Source organism: Corvus moneduloides, chromosome 1 (assembly GCF_009650955.1).
Source record: "Corvus moneduloides isolate bCorMon1 chromosome 1, bCorMon1.pri, whole genome shotgun sequence".
NCBI classification, from domain to species: Eukaryota; Metazoa; Chordata; class Aves; order Passeriformes; family Corvidae; genus Corvus; species Corvus moneduloides.
Window position 1 is genome coordinate 75,231,995 of NC_045476.1, and position 19,818 is coordinate 75,251,812.

Sequence of the window (19,818 nt, forward strand, 5' to 3'; positions counted from 1 at the left end):
GCAATGTCTTAGCAAAACAAGTTTGCTTTTGTATTATATTAAAAATGTTTTTTCTGATCTTGACATTTTAGCAAACTATTGACCTCAGCAGTATAAACCAAAATTTGAATGTTTGCCTATACTGAAGTTTGTCATTACTTTTGCAGGATAAACTTGGAAACAGCACTCTGAAAGGAAAAAAGGAACCATTTGATTAATATTAGTAACTGTTCAAAGGACAGGCATTTCTGTTGTGTGTTACAACCTCTCAAGAAATTCTTCTGCTTTTGAAAGCACGGTTTCAAAATGCCCAGATATACCAGAGGTACAGATTTTCAGGAGGAGAGCAACCCAAGAGAGAAGCATGCGAACACTTTACATACAATGTTGAAATAGGCTATGAAGGATTTTAACTGACTACTCCCTTTTCTCAAAAGGTATTTCTATGTAAAAAAAACTTCCAAGTTTCCAGGCATTAAAAGCAAAACTTTTACCCTCTAACATCAGCAGCTAGAATAATTTTATGGAGAAGTACCAGCCCCTCAACTTTACTTCCTGTAATGCAACATAAATGCGTCTCTCCCAATACCCAGCACAGACCATACATACGCGTAAACAGAGCCATGAAAGAGCTGTGCACTGACTGTTTTCCTGAGTTTTCCATAATGATCTACAGTGAAATCCTGGCATTATTCAAGTCAGGACTATACTGTTCACTTTGTTCCACCAGTCTTAACACAGGCATAATTCTTTCATACTCTTGGGAATATTTTGCTTGATGACCTTTATAAAAAAAAAGAACTAAGCTCTGCAGCTCTTTAACTGAGCGTTTACATTCCTACTTTTCCCTTTTTCAGTATTTTAGAATATAGTGTGTGAGGCCTTAATGTGAAAGCAGGGAAAAAAACAGGGAGAGAAGCCAGTAATTCTTCCAAAACTGTGTATTTTCTACAACCGTAAAAGGAAAAAATTTGGAACTCTCAAACCTGTTTCACAAACGTGCACCTTCAAAAAGATTCCGCAGCTTACAGAGGTAATTAAATATTTTTTGCAATGCTTCTTTCTAAACTACTTACCTTTTTTACTGTTAAACCAGTATGTACTGAAACTTTGCAAGAGGGTGAAATGATGGTAATTAGTGCATTCAAGTAACTACTCTTCTGTGTTCGAGAAAAAGAACTATGGAGACCTGTGAAGAATGTACAGGCTTTCTATTGAAAGAGTACACGCCATAAATATTTATAACAGTCTTTGGCAATATGCTAATCCAAGGCAAGTAATTTTCCCTCTCTCAGAAAGAATAATGAAAAAACAATTAAGGTGATTTAATTACTGCCATGCACAGACAGCAGATTTTGAACTCATGACAGATGAACATTCATTACAGTGCCATGTTATCCTAACCCCATAACGCAAGACTCTGAACAGAGTGGACAATTAAACCTAGATCATTTCCCTTACCTTCCTGCAGTACTTTGGGCTGGATCCAAATCCCAGGGAAGCCAATGGGAGCAGAAGCCAGACTTTCCAAGTACTGACTGAAAGCTCCAATTTTAAATAAAACAGAAGTAGTTTTCATGCAAGCTTACAGATCTTCATGACACCAAAGTAAATTTAGCTTCACAGTCCTTTTCTCAATCATTTAAAGCTGAATCTAAAAGTAAGTGTACATGGCAAAAAATTGCTTAAGGAAGATTTAGCTTTGATGTCCTTCACAGTTACCCCTATAGGGTTTCAACTATATTAAACTTTTTTCATTTATATACACCTATAAAACCATTTGGCAGCTATTCCTCCCCTAAATCCTTAATCCATGGTGGGGGAACAGAAATCTACATAAAATAAAAATCTTTGGAGCTAGTGTTTTTCCAAAAGTGCAGTAAATCTTAGATTTCTTATTTAAGTTAGGGGAGGGAGCATGTTTATGAGCACATCCTCGAAAAGTTATGCTTTGAATCTTTATGAAATACATTAACAGTAATGCAACCAAACAGGAAGAGTGCTTCACTTAGCGTTTTACACTACTGGCCTTTAGATTTTAATAGAATTAAAACTATTTCACTTTGATTATACTTCTTTGAGAATAATGTTGCAATTACACCATGTGTCTCAACCTGTGACCAGGAGCAGGAGCCCTGGGTTTTGCTGATGTGGGCTTGCCAGCCTTTGGTACACACATGGTCCAGTTGGATTTTTACAACTGCTGCCCAGTGTAATCTTTGATAAAGCCTTGCATTTCCATAGCCCTCAATAACCTCAGCTATAAAAATACAGACAACTGTGAGTAGGCTGTCTTTGAACCCTGCTTTGGAAATCTAAGCTTCTGTAAAATCTTAAGAGCACAGAAATGTACTGTCTATTAAAAAGTGAGTATGTTTGATTCCCATCTAGAGGTTTCCCCCTTCCTTTCACAAAAAGTATTTCTTAATAACAAATAAAAGCACTTTACCAGGTATCAAAGCACAAAAATGTTGTGCTTTAATTAACACAATTGGCAGGATCTTCGATTGGCAACAATTTTCTGAAGCACTCAGAAGATTTTACTGTCTAGCCTCAGCAAGTACTTTCTTGTATTTCAAATTTCAGGTCACACATCTGAAAAGCACACAGAAATGTTACACATTCTGGATGTCGATGTTTACAGTGGACCAGAGAACGTTTCCAGCCCTCTATCAATAGGCACAGCTAGCCAGGATTCTTCCTGGTACCACCTCTGCCCGGACACAGCCATCAGCATACGGCTGCTCCTTTAACTTGTGTTAAGGAGAGATCCCTCCCCTCCTTTTTCTGGCGATGTTTCCTCCTTCTCTGAAGCAACTAATAAACAAAGCACAGAATAAGGAATGGGCTCCAGAAATCCCAAATATTACATTGTACTTAAATGAAGGATCAATCTTGACACTGTTAGGATCACACATCAGCTTAAGAGCACACTATTTCATTGATGCAGCAATCTGAAGAAAGGCTAATTCATACCAGGTTATCCCATGTAACATCCTGTAATCCTGTAATGCATGATAGATTTAAAACAAACTTGTGTAGGGAAGTAGTAGAGTTCACTATTCTCACTTAAAACCTTTTTGGCAAGAGTTCTCATGTAACTTAGAGGACAAGATTCCCAACTTCTGTTTGCCCGCACAGAGCTTTCCCTCTGTGCGTTGTCAAAGCAACTGATACAGTTTAACAGCAGAATGGTTTCTGAGGGAATTAAACACCTCCTTGTCTCTGGCTGTATTCTCACACTGTGGTTTATGTACAGGCTTTTTCAGGAGGAAGGAGGACAGGCTATGTTTCAGCAGCAGTGCGCGTGTGAGCAGAACTGCAGGACCTTTAGTCTGAAGCTCCCTCTGCTTCACGTCTTTCTCCCAGCAGATCCCCTGCTTTTAGCTCTGGGTCTGTTCCAGCTATCTCCAAAGGCAGGTTAGCTGTAGGCTTTTAAATATTCTCAAGTATGGGGAATTTTATAAAGAAGCTGTTTTTTCTAATGTTCTCATAATGCCCTTTAAGACATTTTACATCTTCAGAGGAAATGGAGACCTGAGAAATCTCGCGGTATGCTCTGTTTCAAAAAAGGAAAATGACATTCCATGGTCTTACTGAAGACCATACATCCATGTCAGGGCGTTTTCTGCACTCTGGCAATGTCTTATCTATTCTTTTGTTAACAAAAAATAACCCGTATTTTGAGATACTGTATCAAAAGACAACAAGCAGAGTCAAAGTTGCAGAAGAGCCAGAACAAAACTTGACCGAAACCCACCTATTTTCCACCCATGCTAGTAAAGCTTCCTCTCACCCCAGCTCTGCTCAAGACATCCATCACAAGGGGCTGTCACGGACTTAGAGGGTGATTTGCCTCACGGCTCTGGCAGGACAACAGTCATTTTCAGCTACAGCCCTAAATGCTGCTTGCGGACGGGATCATCCCTGGTCAGGACACGCAGACAACAGGGTGGGGACACAACCAGGTTGCAAAATGTGAAGTTTCCTGTTACGTTTTGCTTAAAAAAAAAAAAAAAAAAAAAAGTGTAATGGTGAGCTTTATGGCCTTTTTTAAAACTCTTTTTTATTCTTACAAACCCATTTGCATTGGTAGTTTTTGCTTAATTTCAGGAGTTGGTACACCAGCAGTAGTCAACCTATAGGCTTGCAGTGTAAGAGTGAAGACTATAAAATCAATTCAAGTGTCCAGCGCCATAAAGTCCAGCTGTGTGCACAACAAAGTCCTTTCCCAGCAACATACAAATACAGAAAAATATGTAGCAAAAAAGCTGAATAAATTATAAATACTTGAGAAATGTGGTGCAAAATGTAACATAAGGAGAGCAGAACTAAGGCACTTGTTTCCATTTGTTACTGAGGACACCCTCTCTGTATCACATCGGCACTCCTCAGTGAGGAGGGTCATCCAAACCAGCAACTACTCCCCAAATCTGAAAATACAGAACCGTGTATGAGACGGACACCATCTTTTACTTCACAGTGCATGACTCAAAGGTGTTACCAAAGTTCTCTTGATAAACACAGCATCAGCAAGTATTTTAACTCCTCCTTCGTCCCGGTTTTAGACTTGTCAGCTGTGTGAAAAGAAGTCACCAGTCTATTTTAAGCAAAAACATTTCTGCAGAAGACCCTGTTAGCTGCTATTAGCCAGACGGGACCTACACGCGAGCCTGGGGAGCAGTATCAAAGTGTGTTGAATGACAAAAACCAGGGCAGCCCAGTCCAGCCCCAGATCCAGCCCCAAAACAGAGTGCCTGCTGTTCAGAGCCGCCGCAGCCATGGCAAAGGTGGGGCGAGCACGCAAGCCTGTCACGGGTTTGACAGGTGCTCACAACAGTGAATCGTATTGTTACGGAGTCCATTAAACTAAAAGAAAATAACAAAAAAAGGACAAAGCACACCGTTGCTGTCGCAGTACTGTGTCTTTCAAATGGATCTGAGAACGAGAAAATTGGGATCCTAAGTTAAACCTTTAGCGAACACGCAACCAAGTTTTCACACGAGTGCTCTTGACTAATCGGGTAAGTGGAGTCAAGCCCAAATCAAGACCTCAAAAATTCACTTCAAGAGGGTAAAAGCAAAGCCCACGCTACTCAGTCTCCTTGCTCTCTCTCTCTCTCAAAAAAAAAAAAAAAAAAAAAAAAAAGAAAGAAAAAAGACAAAAAACCAAAAAGGAGAACAATTCCACAAGCCACAGCAATGCGAGCCTACGCACATCCATGTTTCGCTGGCAGAAACTGAAGCGCCTGCTTAAAAACCACCAGACTTGGGGCAGTCTCCGGGACGGGGCCCTCGGCGCGCTGGCGTCTCCCTCCCGAGGCGGGCCTCACTCCGGGCGCGGGGGGCGGCCGCCTGCCCCTGCCCGGCCGGGTCCCCTCGGCTCCCCTCGCCCGGCGGGCGTCAGTAGCGGGGGGCGGCGGGGGCCGGCGGGGCGGCGGCGGGCGGCGCGGGGCCGCCCCCGGGGCAGCCGCAGCACCGCAGCGTGTAGTTGCGGCCGCCGTTGTTGTCCCAGAACTCGCCCTGGGGGCTGCGGTAGCGGATGGCGAAGTGCAGGGCCGAGCCCTCCCGCAGGCTCGGCGGGACGCACAGGGTGAAGCAGTAGCGCTCGGCCGGCGGGTCGGGGGGCAGGGGCGCGGCCGGGACGTCCACGAAGGAGAGCCACTCGTTGAAGGTGTAGCGCACCGTCACTTCCTTGGGGCCGGGGCCGCCCAGCACTTGCACCGTGCCTCGCACGTCGGTGGGCGCCGCGGGCCGCCCCAGGCGCTCCAGGCAGACGCGCTGCCGCCGCAGCCGCTCGGCGCTGGGCTCCCCGCCGTCGGGGAAGTCGGGCACCAGGAGCAGCGCGGGCGGCGGGGGGTCGGCGCCGGGCGGCGGCGGGTCTCGCTCCTCGCCGGGCGGGCTCTGCAGGTGCGACAGCGCGGCGGGCGGCACCTGCGGCTCCTCGGCGTCGCTGAAGTGCTTGACGCTGGCGAGGCTCAGCCCCAGCGAGTCAGCGAACTGCACCCGCTTCTTGCACTTGCCGCAACAATCTTCGCCCGCCGCTGCCTCCCCCTCCTCTTCCTCCTCCTCCCCCTCCTCCTGCCGCTCGCCGGGGCCGGGGGACGGCGGCCGTCCGCAGCGGCGCAGCTCCAGCAATACCAGCCGCTCCCCCGCCGCCTCCCGCTTGGCGTCGCGGGGCACCGTCGGGGCCGCGCCGCGGAGCCGCCGCTCCTCCGCCGCCAGCTCTTGCCGCGGGCGTGCGGGGCTCGCCATGGCGGGGCGCCCCGCTGGGCCCGTCCCGGCCGCCCCTGTGCCGCCAGGCGAACGGGCCGGCACCGCTTTATCCCGCGCCCCCGCCGCAGGCCCCGGGTGGGGGGCGCGCCCCCCCGCCGGCCCCGGAGCCTCCCCGCGGGGCTGGAGCTGGGGCGGCCGCGGGCGGGGGCGGGACCTCCCTGGACGGGCAACGCGGAAACAGCCGCGACGGGCGGCCCCGCACGTCCTCCCGCCCGCCGGGGGCCGGCGTTACCAGGGCACGGAGCAGCGAGCAGCGAGCAACGCTCGGTGTTTTACGGGCTTGGAGGAGAGAGGGGCAGCGGGGACAGGCGCCCCGCCGGGGTCCCCCCGCCGCCCCGCACACTCAGGCCGGGGGAGAACGCGCGGCTGTGGGCTGCTGGAGCAGGCTTCGTTATTACTCTAATTAATTATGATTATTATTGTTATCGTCATCACCGTCGTCGTTATTTAGGCTTCCACCCGTCGGAGGTTCCCCGAAGAAAGAGCACGGAGGGTCAGGATTAAGCAGGAGCTCCCCAGCCCCAGGCTGGCATCACCGAGGAGTTCCATCCATTCAGGGAACGGGAGGCGGTGGGAGTTGAGCGGCCCCGCGGGACCGCGGCTGAGCTGCTGCTCTCCCCGCCGGCCCGGGCGTAAGAAAGGCTGGGGGCTGCCCGTGAGCCGTGTTCGTCTGCTGCTGGGAGTTTGTGAGACCCCCGGCTTTTGCGTGTAAATCAGTTTCCACCCGTCCTAACTGCAGAGAAAGATCTTTGAGACCAGAGCTCGAGGACAAAACCCCAAAGGTAAAACAAACTCCAAAGGCCTTAACTTTTTATAAAGTACAATATGTTTTGTAGGCAAATCTCTATTTTTTACCCACACCCGGCACTAACTGTACTGTTACTTGTGTAAAATGAAGTCCTAAGGCTCAGGAGGCACACGTGTGCACAAACAGCCTTTTAGAAGGTCAGGCTATCTCCAAAGTTTCCAATTAAAAACAAAAAATCAAGAAGGGAAAACAAAACACAGGCATTGCCCGTTAAATAAATAAAGAGAATTAGAATTCCTCTCAGTTTTATTTTGTAGTCATGACACATAGTAAACAGCATCCTTATAATGACATGTTTTTATAAGTAGGATGAGGTCCACATCTGAGAAGTTTCCAAACTTGGTTCTATACTTTGTGTGTCCCACAGCTATTGTCTGGGGTGATTTGCACGGATGATTGCAAAAATACTACATTATTAAACTTTCCTCCATTCTTTTTCTCATGGAAGAGACAGCAAAAAGCATATGCAAACAACCCAATGCTTTTTGAAGCAACATACTCCCACTATGGATTTAGCAAGGAGGTTTTCTGTTTGTTTTGCATAGGTTGTTTTATTTTTAGCATCAGTCTGGTTGCCAAAAAGCAGCCTCCCAGTGTGAGTGAATACACTGCAGTTCAACTGAGTGTGCAGTCTGGGTCTCTCAGAGGAATGAATGTCAAAGCAGCAGAAACATCACCCAACAGTTTTCTTAGCAGACACTGCTGTGAGGGTGTTCTTGCAACACCTTGACAGAAGAGCTGAACAGTGAGCAGTTCCTCAGAAGTGCTGGATACTCTGAGTACTTGACATTTGTTTGTCACTGGGTTTAGGGCCTTGTAAGAAGAGGAATGAAGAACAAACATCCTGGCTGGTGCCTGCTGTGCTAATGGAAAACATGATGAACACCAGTTTGCCATCAGCTGCTCATCACCAGCTCTGCTGGGAGCTGCCAGGTTTGGCAGACTGTTGGCTAAACATGGTTGCATTCCTTTGCCTTGTCTGCTCCAAGGGAGCTGCTGTGCCACCACTTCAGTTCTTTGAACCAACCAGCCTCAATTTAATGGTGTTAAACCACAGACCGTGGTCCTGAGTTACTCAGCTGAGCTCTGTGGTGCAGCACAGGAAGGAGGAACACGATTGTCCTCTTTCTGGATGTGGCAGCAAAGGTGCTGGTGTCACCTGCTTTCATCATCACTTCCAACCTGCTGGTGTCTAGCAGAGCAGTGGACGGAAATTTTGGGTCTCTCCCAAACACTCTCCTGTTAAGTAACATTCACTGTGATGAAAACAGGTTGCAAGCACTTCCTTACTCATGCCTGGAAGCGAGACCTCCTCACTCACCTGTCTGAGGCTAGTGGGACCTCAAATTAACAGGCTGGAAGGAAGAAAAATGAATAGAATGATGTATAGAATAAGGGTGCTTAGTACTTAAAATATGTTCAAGAACCCCTACCTAAAGTACGACACTGCTACTTTACTTTCTTGAAGTGTTATCTGTTTTATGGTGAGGAAAGCAGAAATTAAGAAACCAGCCCTTACTTCCTCATGTAGGAGCTATCCCAGCTTGCCAAATCATTAACAAGTGTTTCAAGCAGCGAAGGGAAAAAATTGTGCCATTTGCTCATAAGGCAAAACCATTTGGACTACTAGAAATTTCAGAGTAATGTGAAAGGTTTAAGCAAAATAAGGGACAGCAAAAAGAGAAAACAACTGTAAATATTGATAAAAGTTAAGTGATAGGGTAGCAATTAATACACATTTCTTATATGTTCCATAACTCTGGGAGACAGGCCTGCAAAAAGAACTACAGCTTACAGAAAATAAGAAAAAGCAGTTAAGGCAACATGAATCCATATTGCAGGAAAGTAATTACAATCAGGCCATTAACGGCACACAAACTCATATTTTAAGTGGGAATCAATTGCTACCATTTTGAAAGGACTAATTTGAAATCAGGTAAACCTTTAGGACAGATGTTCAGCTACACAACAAATCCTGCCAGATGACATTAGTTAAGGAGGCATTTAGTGTTCTCTGACATGTTTTAAAATGGCTTCTCCTAAAAGAATGGTGTAGCCCAGGTCTCAGGCTTCTAAGTACTATTTACCACATTTGTTATTAAAGAAAATGTTGTAATAAAAGCAGACAAATTTCCTAGTAAAAGAGAGGTAGCATTATTAGCAGCCATGAGGCTTTTTGCATTCCCTGAATTTGGACCAGGTGTGTTTAGGGTTATCAACTATACACAGGATCAACACAGCACTTTCTTTCATTTCCCTGCTTCTTGTTTCACAACAGCCCATCTTGACCCATCCTGCAATCAGCACACACAATTTGCAGAAGCATTTGTATCCTAAGATGATTACTGAAAATGACATTAAAAAAAGGAATGTGAAAATCACTGGTAAGCAATCCATGGTATTGCTTTTCAATTCTCACTATGATTGCATGGGAATGTATTTCTCAGGACTCATTAGATCAGGGATTTTGGCTTGGAGCTGTATTTGACATGGAGCTTGATAAATTGGTCAAGCTGCTTGGATCGATAATTGTCATCATTTGAACAGAAAATTAACATGAAAATATTTGTTTGCAGACACCCAGAGTCAAGTAACTGGAGGATTCTGTGGATACAACCACACAATGTAAAACAGAAACCCATTCAAATACTGTTCATCATTTCTTTTAATGCACTTTTAACATTACCTTCAACTTTCAAACCCAAAGCTAGCAGATTTTCCCGTTAGTCCCAGGGGAAAGTACTCAGCTTTTGGATGTACCTAGTTCAAATATGCCAGATCTCTCCAATTTCCTACTTACATGTTTTCTAAGAAAATCTCCCATGACAATTGCTTGTCAGAAAATGTGAATGAGTCATAACTCCTAAGCCCTATGAAACAATTTACAGGGATTTAGAAATAGGCAGGGATTATCACAGTTCATACACAAAATTAATACCACCTTTTTTGAATGATAGCAGCATTCGTTCAAACAATAGTCTCGCTTTGCTTTGAAAACTATGTAGCTCTTCATCCCAGTTTTAGCAGTCATGTTTCTTGTACAAAAATGCCAGCAAGGATATTAATAGCCTCCTCAATTATTAAAAAAAAATAAGATGCTCCCTATCCCATATGAAATTCTAGCTGCTCTGTGTTTCTAGTAAGGATGGTATTTCAGTTTACTGTGTTTATGAGGATGGTCAAACACTGAATGCAAAACTCAGTGGGTCTATACCATTTGAATAGAAATTATTCAAAAGTTAGATTATTAGACCTAATTTTCTTCTTTATGCAGGAAAACCAAGCAGCTGTACTTCAAAAAGGCATGCATTTAGATCCATAATGGGAAAGGTACTGAAATGGAAACAAATAGATGGAAGCGATTGCTTTAATTTCCAGATTTTACATACAAAGACTTAAATGCAATTTCTACAGGATGCCCAGCAAGCAAAACCCTTTAGAGCTTTGAGTCTCTCAGACAGCACTTTTAGAGATGTCTGCTGTGTAGTTTTTCTTGTGTCCTAGCAGATTTTCATCTGATGTTCCTAATGAGATTTCTTTAAATACATGAAAATAACACTTACTCAGTTTTCCTGAGCTACAGCAACGTCTGTGTTTCCTACAATGATAGCCTTTTCAATTTCTAATACCAAGACTTTGGCAGTAAGGCAAGGTATGTCCCTTCATTTGGGTGAAATGCTGACCTCCTTGAAAGTGGAGTTCTGTCATTGATTTCAGTAGGTCAAAGATTTCCCTGCATCTGGTATAAAATCAAGGGCATTTTTCATGACAAGTAAATATATGGTAATGGCACAAAGTTTCTAAATTCAGAATGGAATTGCCATTAACCGTGACAAAACCATGTTGCACAAAAGCTTTCCATTCACTAAGATTTCTGAAGTATTGCTTTGATCTTGTGGTTCATAAAGTTTTCAAGATTGGTTTAATACCTTTGGTGTTTATAAGGTATTTATCTAAACTTTTTATATTCATGTGATACACTGAAATTCTTAAGCCATTTATCAGCCTTTTAATCAGTAAATTATATGATGATAAAAACCCCCTCCCATATACATGTTATCATCCTGCCTTCCTTATAGACTGTTGTTGCATTTCAATAATTTAACTCAAATAAACAGTCTCTGAAAAGGAAAAGTTCCGATTACCAGTGAGAAAAAATGGTTTCAGCTTCCAAAGTGTATTCACAGCATAGGAGTTGAAAAGGGTTTTGTTTTATGGGTTTTGTTTGTTTTAATGTGGATCTCCAGAAAGTTGCAGAACCGCATCTCTTTCAAAAGTTTCTGATGAACACTAGGATCCGGGTTCTCACATGTGAAACCTCTATGTTTATGTGGGATTTTGTTTGGTTGTTTTGGGGGTTGTTTTCAATCTAGGAAAAGTATAATTTGAGCAAATTCTTGCCCTATATTATGCTAGTATAATACTGCTTTGGACTTTAGTGAGGAAGAACCTCAATCTTATCCCAAGTAGGTTGATATAAGGGCATTCTACCCCCAGAACTATTGCTAAGGTATTAAAATAATTAACTTTTTTTCTTGCCTTCTTTCTTAAGTTGCTGGATTTTGCTCCTGCCCTGCCACCTAGCAGCCTGCCTTTGGAAAACAAAACCCAATGTCTTCTTAAAGTTCTGTAAGGAAACTTATTCAGACAGAAGATGTTTACCTCTTGTCTAAGGACACTCAGAAATTCCAAATGCTTGACATACCCTCCAAAATTAATTACTGGAAAGGATATAAAACATGACAAAACAACACATCTCTAGATCACCTTTCTGAGTTGTTAGCACATGAACATTAGATGACTGAATCATTAGATTCCCCCCCCCTCCTTTTTCCCCCTCTACAGTATTAGATTTTTTTGCTCATTGGAAATGTGGCATGAAAATGGAAAACAACATGAACTTGTGCCCACATTAATTCTGTTTTGTCTTTTTGTGTTTGCTTTTGTTACAAGCAGCAAGGCGCGTAGCTCACTCAAAATCAATAGTGGCATGAACTCATTTGGTCTCTCCCAGGACAGCAGAATTTGCCAGCTGGTCAGAAGGACCTTCATGACGTCGGCTGGCAAAACCTTGCTGGTCTTTAGAGTTGTGTTTGACGTGGCACAACAGAATGCTAACCTGACCTCATCAGCTCAGATACCTCCCTGTCCTTTGGGAAAACAGAGTTGTGCAATGTAGCCTGTTCTAATAACTCCTGGCAAATGCAGGCCAACCTTTTCAGTCCAGCAGCCACAGCTGGGTAAGTTGTACGTCAGTCCCATTTCTTGGGTTAAAATGGGAATAGGCTTCCAAGCAATCTTGTTGTATAAACACTACATTAAAATTTGTTGGCTTCAATGTGTGTTTTTTCACACTGTCAAAAAGGGAATAAATTCAACCGTCTCTCTGAATTTTCCAAGACTGCCTCAGTTTTACTGTTCTCAATTGCTCAGCTATGATACCAGATAGCAAACAGGTATCTGATAGCATATATCCTGTAAAAGAGAAAGAATGTTTATCACAGTCATTTATATCGATCCTCATGACTTATGAACATCATAACTTCAGTTGATGTATATATAAACCAGCGACTAGGAATCTGTAACACAATACAGTACTGCTAAAAGCACACAAGGAGACTTCAGAGTTGAATTTCAGTGAATAAAATAGATTATGTAGTGGACTGAATAAAGAGAGATCTGCTTTTCTAAAAGATGTTAATAATTTTTACAGTAGGAAAGAAAAAAGATCAGAAATACATGTTGCTTTAATATTAGTGTACCATTCTAATAAGTGAGCCTGTACTTGAAAACTGTCAAGTGCATGAACAAGAAACAGGACTGCATGATAGAGCCTAACCCTGGAAAAGCAAAGAACTGGCACAATAGCTGTCACTAACAGTATACAAATAAAAATTGCTGAAATAGCCGTCTATGAATGCAGGGATGCTTAGTCCTGCATCACCAGAAATAAAAATAGAAAGAGAGTTTTCTGTTTCATTGACTATAAAAACAGTTAAAGTCCCACAGTCCCAGTGAGTTCAGTTCCACAGCTTCAGCACCTTCAGCAGGAAAGGCAGAAAAGAAGCTCCATCTGGTGGTGTGGTTGATTGTCACGGCTTTTCAATTTCATCTGATTGCAAATACATTCCTCTCCAGCAACAAAATGAAAAATTGAAATAACATGTAAAAGATTACCTGTCCTGCAAATGGAAGCAGTGTTATCTAATGCTTTAAAATCAGAAAACATTCTAAAGCCAGGACTTTGTATTTGAAGCAAATCAGAATTGAAGCCTTTCAAGACAAGGCACACATGATCCTGTCAGGGTAGTAATCTAACAAACGTGAAGGGGTGCATTAGCACACTTCAGGAGGTGACCTGGTGCAGCCTGGGGTGGGGAGAAGAGAAGGCAGGAATCGCTGGTTAAAGGATGAAAGAGGAGGAGGAGGTGTGTGAACGTGAAGTCAGGGTTGCTGCTGCACCTGTCACATAAAAGTTAATATTATTATTATTACTATTTGCAAAGAGTTGTTGAACAAACTGCAGCGATGCTGGTGGTCAGGTGAAATAATTGGACCTAAGCTTACAAATAATTTTAGCAAGTATTTAGTTCTAAGTGTCTCTGTACATGATTTCAGCAAAGTCACTGCTCTGCAGGACTGGGGGACATGTTCCCCCAAGCTGATGTTATAAAATGTTATAAGCATTGTAAAATATAAACCTAATTGGGTAGATAGTACTAAGTGGAGCTACTGAAGTTCTATGCTTACTTTCATGCACAAATTCATGTCTGCTACTGCTCCTTCAAGAACCCATAGCAAATTCTCTGAAGACATGAACCTAGTCCAAGTTTGTGCTAAACTACAGCAGTCTAAAACACTGATACGTATAAACCTTGTCCTGCATGCAAACTCAGGTAAATAAAATACACTTTGTCTACTCTTTTTTAGTGCCCGCATTTCAATGGGCAATATGCTGCATTTCGTCAAATCAATGTATCATTACTTTTTTTCTAAAGAGTAGGACAGAGACTAGTATTAATTATCCACAAAAAAAATCCATTTTAAAAGAATGATGGGAATACAGATTCAAGCATCAATACACTAAAAATTGCCTGAAGTCATATTGCCTTTATAACCTTAATGCAGCTCTTTTTTTATTTTTTTGAGCCCATCATTTAGGTTACAGCCTTTAATTATGCATTTTTAGGCCATTTTTCTTTCAGGACTGTCTCGTTAAGCACACAAGATAGACAGCTACTCAATGGTGTTGTCATTGCTTTCCTCCACATTGCTCAAAGTGTAGCTGTAGGCCTGACTTACTGAACAGTATTCCAGTCCTGCTCTGGAGATGTGATGGGTTTTCCTCACGGGATCCTCCATTGTGCTCAGCACTACAGTACCTTCAAGTGCTTCAGAAACAGGAGACTTCTGTGAGATGAAGTATTCCTGATTTTTAGCATTAGAGAGCTGAGCTGCAGAGAGGTGAAGGTAAAAAGTGTCCTTTTATTCTAAGTGCTCATTTTGGAAGTGTGCAACTTGACTTTTGAAATTGCTTATGAGAATAGAAGATTTTTCATGGACTCAGTACATCACTCCTTTTGATTTCAGCTGTAACGCAGTACCTCTGAAATCTGACTGCTTGGGTTATTGGGGTAGAAAGTTATCAATATGCATTAGGTAGCCAAGTTAGTTTGAGCAATTTGCATAGAACTGCCAGGTGCTTTATGTGAGGAGCAGCAGCAAAATTTAGTCCCTTCAGGCTGGAAAATCACTTGCCTCTGTGGCAGGACCATCCTTTTGCTTCCTGCATTCTTTGTAATTTGAAGAAAATGAAGTCCAAGTCCTCCAGCCATGTAAGTAGTATGTGATCATGGCATTAAAACCTTACTAAAGAATGTTATCATGATTCATATCACCACGAATTGGAATTGCAACCTTAATAAAGTTCTTTTAGACTTTTTGTTCCTACTGACTTGGCACAATTCAGAGCAGTTCCTTTTACAAGCCATCTGCAGATAATACATAGTTCAATACATTTTCATACAGTAAATATTTAAGAATAAGTTTAGCAAAATATGTTTCCTTTGCTGGTATCTGGACTACTAATCTGCTGTAACTCTGCTTCTGTCTCCATTTTCATATCCAACTAAAACAAAAAGACAAATCCCACATGTCTCCTATTTCTTTTCACTCCCAAACTGAGGAGACATTTAAAGGCTGCTACTTCCGTGATTCAGTACATCTTTTCTAATGTCTCTGTAATATGATAGACTGTGAATGCAACCTAATGGTGCCAAAACTGAGTTGTTTATCTTTTTACTCAGTGAAGCAGAAGGACTCCCTTCAGTTTGAAAATACTTCAAGAACAAGTCACACTGTAAGGAGTTCAAAAACAATTCAGTTGAAAGAAGACACTTTGTTTTCAAAATAAAGATGTTCTTGAAGAAGTGGTGCCATTCACACCCGGCTCTGTCTCCCATCCAAGAAACAGAAGTGCATGAGCACAGTTAAAGTGAACAGAAAGTTTCCACTGCTCCACGTTACTCTTTTCCCAACAGCAGTAAGTAGATCACTGTCCACTCATCCCACTGGACTTGTTCCTTTGATTTCTGGTAGTTAATATCCCTCTCCCCTACATACCACTATTTCCTAATCAGATAAGCAGTGCTACCCAGACCCTTTCCATCTGAGCATTTAACTTGCAAATCTAAGGATAACTCAACAAGACCAAGATTAGCCAGACCAGTCTTAGGGAGACAATATTTTGAGCCCTTAGTTATCTTATGAATTATTAATCAGGCTGGTGACACGAGGAGGAGCGACTTAACAACCAAGGGGGGATTAATGAGCTGATGAACTGAGCAAGAGTTTTAAGAGCAATGGATTAATTTTCATTGTGAATATTGAATGGATTCAGTGATTAAAAAAACTAAATTACCTCAAAGACCTATTTCAAGAGTAATTTTCTCTCCTTTGCAGTTTTCCTTTTTTACCCATTGTCCTTGAAAATTGCATTTAATTTCACTTAATTTTATATGCTGTTTTCTAGTTATCCTGGCAAGTGAAGAAAAAATGGCATTTCTTATTTCTCCCATGAGAAGGATGCATTCACTCCCCAACAGAAATCTCTTCCTTCTCACTCCAAGAGCAAAAAGTTTACCTTGGCCAAATGCAGAGTATTTTATTTAACTGTGAAGCCTGTCTTACTTTAAAATTTGAAGATTAATGACTCTGTGCAAAATTCTATGTCTCGTTCCTGCCATATTTTCAGGGGGGTGTCTTATCACTATGGTTAACATCTGAATCCATGTAGTCATCATTTCTTGATTCATGTTACAGAACAGGAAGACCCATAAAGTTTTGTCACTTGGCTGCAACAAGATGCAAATTGCCTTCTTTATTTTTCACATTTAAGTGGGACAGATAAAAGCAGTGAGGTGGTCACCTTTCAGTATGTTCTGCAGAGAGCTCCAGGCAACCAGTGAAGTCTGAAAGTTTTTTTTTTGAGATATCATGTCTTTACACTGATCCAATTTTTGCTGTTTGCTTGATTTAATGGATCATGCAGTTTCTTGTCTGGATTTTTTGCCTAAAACAAAAATCTGGGTATGTAGAAAGGTTTGCCTGTTCCTTAATGTGTTCCCAAACAAAGCAGCAACTTTAGGAAGAATACAAAGACCTCAGAGTCATTCTGGACAAAAAAAACCACCTAAAACCCCAGAAGCAGACTAGAACAGTCTGCTTGCATAACAACTGTGCACGCCTCCCAGGAAAGGTGCCTGGGAGACTTCCAGTCTTAAAAATCATGGGGACCAGAGGAAAAAGATAACCTCTTGTGTGTAGTTATGGCTTCAACTCACATACACATACACACTTCTATGTTTATACTCTTATCTGTGCTCCTGGGTTCTCATATACTCTCATGTGTTTATAGTCATATGTATGTGTGTATTTACATTAACTTGATGGTTAACCTTCACAAAGTCTTTTAAATACCTCCTGAACAAGACTTGCTTCCATTGATCCTATAAGCCAGTTTAACATTGGCACAGCTGGAAGGTGAGGGCAGGGAAAATATTTTTTGTGTACATCTAGACTGAAACTTTGAATCTTGCTCAAATGAATGAAATGTACAATTCTAATTTTAAACTTTTGATGATGCCACACTGGTCCCTAAACATTTAAATCCTGCTGAAAATACTACTCTTACCAGGGAACGTGGTTTTGGTTTGCTTGTGGGTTTGGGTCTTTTTTTTAATCTTTGGTTATTTTAAATTACTACACAGTATCTGTTGCTTGATTTCATAGATAATATTAGAGAGAAATCATGAATCCAGGCACTCCAGTAACCACTTTTTGAGAATCTGTGTGCAGGCAGGGTGGCTGCTCACCGCCCAGTCAGAGAAACAGGCTTTCAGCTGGCTAAGAGAACAGGCTCCTCTCCCTGTGGCTTTCTTCCTCTTCTGGCACCATCTCCAGCTTCTCTGTGCTTGAAACCAGTCACCACATGACTCTGATGTTGCATTGCAAAAGGGTGATTGAAATTTTACTGTGCTAAACTTGCAGGGCCAGACTTTGGTATTCATCCTCAGTGGAAACAGCTACAGCCAGCCCCACACAAGATTGGTGGGAAGTGCAGCACAGGACCTTTTATGATTTGGGGGTGTCACAGTGTGGGAACCTAGAATGCAGAGAATATTTCTCTGCCTGTTTTGAAAGGTTTTACCCCCCTGGACAGTACTGGTTTTGACCTTTGTCCATGGGAAAATTTGCCTAGCCTCTGGGAAGAATTTGAATCTACAATGGTGTGAATTAGGTGATAGAATACTATGTGAGATTATCACAGGGTGAAAAATTTAGAGTTTTTTGGTCTATTTGCATAGTAAATAGATAGAAGTAGAAAACCTCAAAATGGAGGACAAGTTGTAGTTAAAAGCTTCTTTCTCCTTGTTCACTACCTCCATATTTTGCAGCAATAGTGGTTTGGGATGATTGGATACAGAATTCTGCAGTTCCTGTCTACGTGATTTAGGAACTTGTTGGACATTGGTAAAAAAGTGAAAATACCTTGTGTTTTAAGCTTTCATTGGGTAATTTACCTTTAAAAAGGCTCTGAGATCTTGATAAGTTGTCTTCTTGCTGCATTCTCTGCTCTGTGCTACGTCTAGGCCACGCCAGTGGCTTGTACTCCTTAGATAAGAATTAATAAACACCTGTCTGGAGACTGAGAAACATGAAGTTCCATTCGCCTCCTTTTTTCTCCTGGCAAAAATCTGAACGTCTCCCCCATCAGGGAAGACAACAATTAATAATGTGGACAGCGTTATCAGAGAAACAGTTTAGTGGGAGAAAAATGCCAGTGGCTTTGCAGTCCCAATACTTAATAATAATATGCAGTAACACACACAAAAAAATGAACAAAAACAGGTACAAGAAATATTACTGATTTATTGGTGGGAATGGCAAATCCTCTCCTTGAAGCAGCCTGGAAGCTTGAGCTGTGACTGTAAAGAAGTACTCTGCACTGGTCTTAAGAGAAAATGCACCCGACTCTTAAATTTCTGTGCTGCCTTTTTTGGTTTTTTTTTAAGGTGTGGACAGGAAGGAATGCTTAGATTTATTTTCTCTTTGCATTGCATTCTGTATCTTCATGATGGTGTATTAAAGTAAATGTGTGATCTGCTCCAATCCCAGGAGCAGCACTAATGTAACTAGAAATAAAATGTTCTAAGGATATTATCAAGACAATTTCTGCAGGGACAGTTAATATCCTCTAGCACACCAACTCATATAACTAGAAAACTTATGTACAGATTGAGAACAGAACTGCTCCAAGGAGTTTAACATGATTGTGTTAATTGGTTAGTCAGTTTGAGGGGAAATGGTGCCTGTTATCTGTCACACCAGGAGAGCAGACGTTAGCAATGGAAAATGCAGCATTTTCCCCATTTGTTATGGGACGAGGAGAAGGACACATATTTATTGCCCATAGAAGGTCGAGATGGGTGTGGAAGCATTCCCTAGGATGTTTCCCAGAAGATGAAGGGGCAACCAGGGGAACATGGCCACAGTTTGTTACCTACTGCAAGGAAGTGTGAATAGAAAACAGACTACATGTTCCTCGTATTAGCCATAATGCGAGGGACAATTGATTTGTTTAGGAGGAGAGAGAAAGTGCATGTAAATTCCCCAGTATTATGCAGGGCCCTCACAAAACCTGATCCTTGGGAGGCAAGTGGAAGTGATGACCCTGCTTGAAAATAGATGAAACACACTCGTGCTCCCCAGAACCTTGTTGGATGAATTATCCCTCTCAATTCTTCTACCACTGTAATACCACAAACCTGAGTGAGTATGATATTTCCCAGATTACAGGGGGGTTTAAATCCAAGAAAAACAGATCAGATGGTTGACTGTTTGGGGGTTTTTAATGGCATTTTAAATCAAATCCAACAATGTGGTCCGTGGTTAGCATTCACTAATCTTCCTGGCTTGAATGGCTGCTTTGGGGAGTAGCTTGGCAGAGTCTGTAAGCCCCTTGAAGAACAAGTCTGAGTGGGACCTTTTTAACAGTCCATCACTGCTCTGAATATAGGGACTCAAGTGTGTAAAAAACAGGGTATAAAGCTCACTGTCCACATCTCCACCATCTTTCCACTTTCCTCCATGAAAAGAAACCCAGTTGACACTGATCAAGTAAATTGCTGATTTTCAGTCTTACGCGTTTTATTAATTTTAGATGAACACAGCACCAGAGGTACCTGTTTGTTTCT

The 19,818-nt window shown here is 42.3% G+C and overlaps 1 protein-coding gene and 1 long non-coding RNA gene across 3 annotated transcripts; one reads left to right on the top strand and one right to left on the bottom strand.

Annotated features, from left to right (window-relative positions):
* Nucleotides 1-1,171: 1,171 nt before the first annotated feature.
* On the bottom strand, nt 1,172-6,355 carry PPP1R3G (protein phosphatase 1 regulatory subunit 3G). The gene has a single exon (XM_032116278.1). It carries the CDS (start codon nt 6,232-6,234, stop codon nt 5,383-5,385), a length of 852 nt encoding a protein of 283 aa, XP_031972169.1. The 5' UTR covers nt 6,235-6,355; the 3' UTR covers nt 1,172-5,382.
* A 95-nt stretch (nt 6,356-6,450) lies between these two features.
* Nucleotides 6,451-17,795, top strand: LOC116447276. Of its 2 annotated transcripts, XR_004241552.1 has the most exons (4): nt 6,451-7,037; nt 9,342-12,303; nt 15,370-15,605; nt 16,095-17,795. It is a non-coding gene; the product is annotated as an uncharacterized LOC116447276 (long non-coding RNA). The 2 variants fall into 2 exon arrangements; XR_004241551.1 differs by having other exon boundaries at nt 6,467-12,303.
* Nucleotides 17,796-19,818: the final 2,023 nt, after the last annotated feature.

Bases quoted from the DNA above. Each gene is read 5' to 3' on its own strand.
- PPP1R3G (XM_032116278.1), bottom strand. From the start codon at position 6,234: ATGGCGAGCCCCGCACGCCCGCGGCAAGAGCTGGCGGCGGAGGAGCGG.